The sequence below is a fragment of the Enhydra lutris genome, unplaced genomic scaffold, assembly GCF_002288905.1.
Source record: "Enhydra lutris kenyoni isolate GAN:26980312 unplaced genomic scaffold, ASM228890v2 scaffoldscaffold55, whole genome shotgun sequence".
Taxonomy (NCBI): domain Eukaryota; kingdom Metazoa; phylum Chordata; class Mammalia; order Carnivora; family Mustelidae; genus Enhydra; species Enhydra lutris.
In genome coordinates, this window is record NW_019154139.1 from 5,615,584 (window position 1) to 5,623,411 (window position 7,828).

Consider the following 7,828-nt stretch of genomic DNA (forward strand, 5'->3'; position numbering starts at 1 on the left):
TCATTCATTCAGCCCAGCACATTCTGCCCACCCACTGTGGGCCGGCCCTTAGCTCAATGCTGGGGCCACAGGGACTCACCAAGCCTGATCCCAGGCCAAGAGATCCCAGACTGATGGCAGAGACAGACTTGGCTGGGCAGCAACAGTAAGACCACCAGCTTTGATGGGACAACAGAGAAGCTGGGGGCCAGAAAAGGCTCTAACCCAGCAAGGGGCTCCCTGGAAGCTTCCAGGAGGGGGTAAGACCTGAGCTGGTCTGGGAGCTAAAATCTCTCCTCCCACTGCTCTGTCCTCTGAGTCCCTTCCCTCCTCTCTCCCCTCCCCCACCCCAACCCTCTGACAGACCGTCTGGCAGGTGGCAGGCCTGTGGATCACCGGTACATTCTGCGGCCCCAGCACAGCTGGCTGGACCGAGTGCGGCCGATCACTACTGGGCTCTCGTCCAGGCATAGGAACATGAGTGAGTCAATCAGATTCACTCATTCATTTATTATTCACCCCTACACATACTGAGGTTGTGGGCGTGTCCCAAGATGACAGAGGCCAAGTCAAAGAGACAAGAGAGAGGAAGAAGGGAGAGACAGGGAGCGAGATGCCACCTCCAGAGCCACCTCTGGTCCCAACAAGCTCTCTTCCCCGAGCCCCTTAGCAAGGCACCTGAGTCAGCCTCAGCCCCATCCACCACCAGCCAGCCAAGAGCAATGGGAATTCCGAGGGCCCCAGTCGGGCTGGCCTGCTGCGGGAGCCCGGGCTCCTTAATTAACTGCATGCTTATTTCCCTCCACCCCGAGGCTACCGAGCTCAGTGAGGATGCAAACCTAATAATCCCCAGAGAAAAAAATAAAGACTTACTTCCCTGCACCGTCCTCTAGCTGTCTGGCTTGTAGCAAATGCTCAACCTTGAAATAACAGTAATGAGGTGGGTGCTTGACGCCTCTCCCAGATCGAGAGCTGGTCATCTGCTAAGCACAGGACACGCACTCGCTCTCCTCACGTTCACGATGACTGTGTGGGCAGGGTACTCTGTGTGGGCCCATTTTACAGACAAAGACACTGAGGCTCAGAAAACACTTGCCCAGGATCTCAGCCCTGGAGGTCAGAGCAGCTGCAATTTGAAGCTATTTTTTTTGTTGTTCCAGAACTCACACCAAGCTGGACTGTTTCCAGGCTCAGCTCATTTCATTCAGTCAATCTGTGGACAAATGTGTATTGGGTGCCTCGCAAAAGCCAGGCACCTGGTAGGCACAAGGGCTATACCTGTAGAGAAGATACCCACAGAGGTCACCTCATGGAGCTCCCAGAAACCCAGACTGGAAATTCAAAAGTGAGGAAAAGAACAAGCAGAGTCCAAGATACAGAGAAAGAGAAAGAGAGAGAAAGAGAGGGAGCGTAACAGAAAGTGGAACACCTTGACAGCATAATTAGACCCCTAGATCCAGCTATACCTGAAGCTGGAAAACATGGATTTTCTCACTAACTAGGTGAGCCAGTAAACTCTCTTTTATCCTTAAGACAATTTACCTTAAGTTTCTGACACTTTTAATGCCAAATGCTGACTAACACCTGAGTCACAGCAGCCCTGGGGAGTTACTGAGGTTGGAAACACTAGTCCCGTATCCAAGGGCCCAGCTAACAAGTTAAAGAGTACATTCGAACCTGGGTCTTCACAACAGGAATTTGGGCATCTAACCTCAAAACCTTCTGTGCCAAGAGAAAACAAGGCAAAATGGTTATTTTCCAATGACATTCTGTAGGGGCCAGAGACAAGGTGACAGCTGAGGCTCTCTCTCCAAGACCTGAAACCTGTCGCCTCCTCTCCCCCACATAACAAGGGACATTCCCACAGGGAACATGGTGGCAGGAAGGGTGCAGAAGAGAGAACATGGCCTCAGGGACCAAGACCTAGGCCAGCACCCCAGCTGGGCCACTTCCTGGCTGTGCCCTGGACCCTCCCCCCCTGCAGGCAAGCTCTGTAAGGTGAGGACAGCCTGCTCACTCTGGGAGAAGGTGTGAGTGCTCGAAAGCTGGACGTGAGTGCCCTCCGCAGCTGCTTCCTGGGCCCGGGGCCCACTTCTCGGGGCTCCTTCTCCCGTGAGCCAGTGGCTCCCTGGAAGTGCAGGAACCCGCAAGGACATCAGACGGAAAGGCCGCCCCCTCCAACATCTCTGTTTCTGGAGCAATGGGGAGCTCTGAAGGATGGGGGTAGTGGGGGGCAGAGGGCCCCTCCCTTCAGTGAGGTTCTAACTATATGTCCAGACACGTGCACAATCATCCCCCATGGTGTTTCCGAGTGGGAGAACCTGCCAGCCCCGCCCCTCATTCAACAGTGGGGAAACTAGACCCAGAAGAGTGACAGTGACTGGATAGTTGGCTCAGTGTCACGCAAACCCCCTCTGCTCTTTCCACGAGGCCCTTCTTCTGAGGTGACCCCCACCATGCTGCCCTCCTGAGCCCCGTGCCCGCCCTTCCTTCCCACCTCTGGGCCTTTGCTTTTGGGGGTCCTTCAAGCCCAAGGGTTATGCTGTTGCCGCCAGGAAGCCCTCCTGGATCTCCCCGACTCTTCCGGGGCCATACATGCATAGTCCTGCCTTATCCTCATTCCCTCTGCTTCCTTCTTCCCATCAGTCTACTGTGGTAGGCTCCAGGGCCCAGCCCCATGCTGGTGGCAGGGAGGGACCCTGGAGGTGGGGCTGACTTCGAGGGAAGGGACAACCTTGTCTGTCGAACCATCAGAGAGCCTTCCCAAGGAAGTGACAGCTGGGTGATATCTGAAGAGTGAGTCTGCATTAGCAGGGCAAAGCGTTGGGGAGGAGAAAGTGACAGCACATGCAGGGACCTGAGGCAGGAGGGGACACAGAAGCTTCCAGGCCTCGCCTGTCCTCCTCCTTGCCCCTCTGCCCTCTCTGGGCTCCAGGCTGGCTCTCACTATCTCCTGGGGAACTCTCGGTGCGTGGATGGGCTGAGACCACAGGGTCCCCTCCGAAGCCTCACGCGTCAGAGAGGGGACAGACACTGTGACCCAGCCCGGCTGGGAGGTCCGGGGTCCAGGGACACAGGGGCACCCCCAGGCCAGGCACACAGCCATGCTCCTGCCACTCGGCTATATTCTTCAAGATGTGCTTAGGGGGTCTTTCAACGGGACGGCTAGAGTCTCCACCCACAGGATGCCTTTTAAAGGCCAGTGAGAAGAGTCACTGCCGGACACCAGCCCCCAAGGCACCTCTCCAGCAGACCGTCAGGATAACCTGGTCCACGCCCAGCACACATCTACCCAGCCCCCCAGGGCAGGAGGCCAGGCACAGGGTTTCTGGGCCCTCAGGGTGAGGGATCATTGGTCTCGGGGCCCTGAAGCCAGAAGCCCCGTCTGTCCGGAGACTCATTACTCAGGCAAAGGCAGCCTCCTCACCGCCAGGGTCTCTGGGGGCAACCACATAAATCAAACGGCTCAATCGCGGGCCATGTTTGGGTTGTCGCTGCCATTATTAAATATAAATTGTGGATTTATTAAATATGGCCCCCTCACTCCCTCCCCCCGGAGACAAAGCCCAGGGCAGTGATAAATCACGGGGCGGGAAGCGGCATCCATCCTCCCTGTCTCTCCCTCAATGGAGACTCGCCATGGAAACCTGCACAGATACCATCAGCAGCCGCCCGCTTCCCTTGCACTGGGGGCCTGCGGTCTCAAAGAAGGCAGCAGCCCTCCCAAGTCCCTGCCTGGCCCTGGCATCGCCCGGCTTTATGCCAAGTTGCATTTCAGAGCTGGGCTGGCCGGAGCAGGCGACAAGGGAGCCCTGGAGAAGGAGCCCAGACCCCGGGCTCAGTGCGTGCTCTTCCCGGGCCACTCACTGCCCCAGCCCCTGAGCCCCACTGCCAACGGCAGCCTGGAACTCCTGCCGCGGGAGCGGGCCGCGCAGAGCAGGCCAGGAGAGATAGTCATGAGCCATGGGGCAGGCCATGGGGGTTCTGCTGTGCCCACTCTAGCTGAGAGGCCACGGAAGAGCCAGGAAGCACGCTCACCACAACACCTGTATCACACACTGTTACCCACTTGGATGACACGGGTGTCGCCCGTCTGCCCCCCCACGGGAAGGTCAGCTCAGCACGGGGCAGGGCTCCATCTCTGACCACTGCCATGGTCCAAGCACCTAGCCCAGCCCAGTGTGCACTAACAAGACAGAACATTCACTACTAGCCCCATCCCGGGTGTGGATTTCCTGCTCACAAACATCCCGAACCCACAGTGGCTCATGGGTTAAATGGGAGCGGCCACCCCTCTCTCCTGTGGTCACTGACTGTGCTTCGTCAGGACCCAGCTGGGCCTGCAGGGGCCTGCTCGGGAAGCTCCCCACCAGCTGAGCCGTCCTCCAGCGCCCTGGCCCTCCCAGCCTGCTCCCCCACCCATCCTCCTCTGGGTCTCAGCCTAGAAGTCATCTTCTCCACAGAGTCCTTCCTCTGCTCCCCAGCCCTCCTCCCCTCCGACCTCCTGTTCCACTGGCTCTGTTCCAGGGCTGGGGCCTGCCTGAGTGTCTGTCGGGCCCGGTAAGCCACAGCTCCGCACGGCTCTACACGACATTATCTCTGGTGTCTGGGGACCCTTTGAAGTGGGGGTGCACAAGGGTCCAGGCCCAGGAACCCCACCTGCTCTGCCTGCCACCCAGGTGCTCCTGCCTGTTCCCGCTGGGGCAGGAGTCCAGCCAGCATCCAGGGACCCCAGGCATGGTCACTTCCAGCCCCGGAGGACGAACCCCATGGACAAAAGAGAAAACCCAGCCTGGGGAAGGTGGCCCTGACAGGCCTCAACGTCCCCCCCACTAAGAAATCGAATGCTGAGAGCCTGGGCCTTCCTTCCTGACCCAATCTGCCAATCTGGCCCCAGGATGGAAATAGGAGGCAGTTAGTTCCCCAAGTAGAAACGCACCAAAAAATAAAGTAGGCAGCTGCAGACACCAGGCCTCAGTCCCCTCCGAAATGAGCATTTCCCAAGCGAGCATGGAGGGATGGGCGTGTTCCCAGCGCTGGAGCGCACCCCAGGCCTGGTGCCGGCCAGCCTCCCAGGGCCTTCCTCCCATGAGGAATCTCTCCACACCCAAAGCTCGACGACAGAGGATAGCTCTAGGGGGAGCCACACAGGAACCAGAGGCAGCAACCTGCCCGCACCCAAGCTCCTGCCCTGGGATTGGACACCCCTAGCCTCCTTTTCCAAAGGGGTCCACGGGCTGGATGCGCCGTCTCCCCAAAGGAACAGCCACTAGGCCCCCACATTATGGCTCCCCAGAGTTGGTGCTCAAGGCCCTGGAAGAAGTCAAGGATAAAGGAGGGGGAGTGTCTTCTAGGAACCAGAGGAGCCACCTAGGCCGGAGCTGGGAGTTTAGCCATCTCCTCGCTGGGCCTCCCCTGCCTCCCCAGACCTCAGAAAACCACCCAGGGGGTAGAGAGTTTTCCCTCAGTCCCAGGGGATCCCGAGGCTATGCCTTTGCCTTGGCCTTCCGCTAGGACATCCCTGGAATGCTCCATCAGCCCCAAGGGGCAGGTGGCAGGACTCCCCAGTCCTTTAGGAAAGCATTTTTGCTTTCCCTATAGAAGCAAAATGGGTCCAGACAAAAGAGAGGGGTAGAACTCAGGGAGGACCCCCCAGTCCAAAACTAGGTTCCCAGCCTGCCTGGAGCCTGGAGCAAGGCCCTTCCTTCTCAGGGCCTCGGTCTCCCTGGCTGTACAACGAGGAACATGAATCAGACCAGGAGTCACCAACGCGAATACCAAGTGGGGGCAGCTGGAGCTCAGCCCCCCAGACATCGCCCATGAGACACTGTGGGCCCCCAGTCGCCAGGCCTTGTGGTTTCATAAAGCGAAGCCAGAAGTCTGGATTTTTACGTGCAGTCACCTCATTGTTAAATATCTGTGAAACATCTCCTGGCCGGCGGAAACAGGGCCGGGAGCCAGAACCGGCCCCCAGGCTGTCCCAGCCACGTCTCACACATCCCTCCCAGCTCGGAGCCTCCAGAATCATGCAGACCAACGAGCATGAAGCCCCTGGGCCCAGAGGCCGGGAGGCCACCCGCGCCCACGAGCCCGCCCCAGCAGCCGGTCCCACCCAGAGCTGCCCACTTACATCTGCACGTGCGGCGGCTGGAAGCGTCCCTGGTTGATGTTGTAGAAGGTGAAGGCCTGGGTGGGGTTGGAGCTGTACTCGTCCACCTCAATGATGAGCCGGCTGTGCTGGTGCCTCCGGGCGGCCATCACGTGCGACTGGGAGAACGCCATGCCCAGGCCACAGGGCAGGAGGGCCAGGGCCTCGGCCTTCAGGACGCCGGGATCCCACCTAGCGCGCCACATGGACCTCTGCGGGCCGCCCGGGCATCGCCCGCTGCCGCCGCCCGGCCCCGAGCCAGACCTGGGAACAGACTGGGGAGACGGAGCAGAACCGTACGACAGTTAATCTGTTTGGGATTTGCTTTATTTAATGTCAGATGAAGATTTAGAAAGACGAAGGGGGGAGAGGAAAAAAACACAGTCGTACAGCTCAAAAACTCATTACAGAGCTTTCCAACTCAGCAGTTTGATGAATATACTTTGGTAAAAAGAAAAGGAGAGGAAGGGAGGGGACCAAAAAAAAAAAAAAAAAAAGAGAGAGAGAGAGAGAGAAAAGAAAAGAAAAGAAACCCACAACGCCGGGGACGGATGCCTGCGTGGTCCAACATGTTTAAATACTTAAGATATTTTTTGTTGTTGTTGTTCTTCCACAAAATCCTCCGGAGCCCACAGGGTGACCGGGACATGGGGCAGGACAATGGCTGGTATTCTGGAAACAGGTAAGGAAGTTTCACTTATCCGAATGGGGGACTAGGGAGGATTCCCCTGCATCCCCGCCCCCTCCCCACAGACCCCCAAACACGCCACACCCACAGCCCTGCAAGCCCGAGCAGGTGGAGAGCACGGGCGCAAATTCCTTCCTCAACATCAGTGTCGCCTAAAGATATCTCTGAGCAGTGCCTGGAGAAGGGATTTTCCCAGACAGATTGCCATCCACCAACTCAGCTCAGGGGGTGGCCCTGGGGGGGGGGGGGGGGGGGGGAATTACTTTAAAAAAAAAAAAAAAAAAAAAAAAAAACCTTCCCAAATCCAGTCCACACAGAACCACAGCCTGCAAATGCCATCCTTCCCTTTACCCTGTCTTCCCTCGGGAAGCGCCGTCTGCATTTGCCGCGACTGGATTTTAACATCCTCTGACTGGCCCTTCTGACTGACTCGGACAGGGCCCCAAGCTCCGTCTCCATCCCATCCCACCAGGCTCACACGCTTCCCACCACCGCCAATGCCTCCTTTCTAAGACCAGCTAGCTTTCTCATGCGTTCCCATAATTTTTTTTTTTAACTGTGTAAATACATAAGGCCTTAAAGATGTTTTGTTGTGTTTTGTTTCAATTTGGGGTCATTAAGACCCTCCGATTCCATGTGCACTGCATTTAACCAAGGAGAAAATAACATAATTTAAACTCCTTCTGGTCAGTCATAACCCAGTTGTGTTAAAGGAAGAAAAATTCCCTTTGCTTCGCGCATGGAAGAAGAATCGACACCATCAGAAAACAAATTAGATTAGGAAAATGACAAAAATTAGAGACTGGTGAACATTTTAATTATGTGCGAAGGAGAAGTGGGTTATTAATTTTTTTAAAAAATCTCAACAATCGGGCCCATAGAAGGTGTAAAAAATGGCAGCGTCTTCCTCTTCCCCCATCCCCACCCCCAAAAAGAAAAAAAAAAAAGACAAAAAACTTACCCTGATTCACAACACATATCCCTCCCTTTCCTCCACTTGGGAAGACAAGAAA

General features: G+C 56.6%; 1 protein-coding gene across 1 annotated transcript in view; it reads right to left on the reverse strand.

Moving 5' to 3' along the window:
* LOC111157692 (metallophosphoesterase domain containing 1) overlaps positions 1-6,614 on the reverse strand; it is a 62,043-nt gene extending 55,429 nt beyond the window's left edge. Inside the window, exon 1 of the mRNA XM_022519320.1 lies at positions 6,110-6,614. Within this exon, the coding sequence (XP_022375028.1) occupies positions 6,110-6,333 (224 nt within the window). The 5' untranslated portion in view covers positions 6,334-6,614. The remainder of the gene's footprint in view (positions 1-6,109) is intronic.
* Between the last annotated feature and the right edge of the window lie 1,214 nt (positions 6,615-7,828).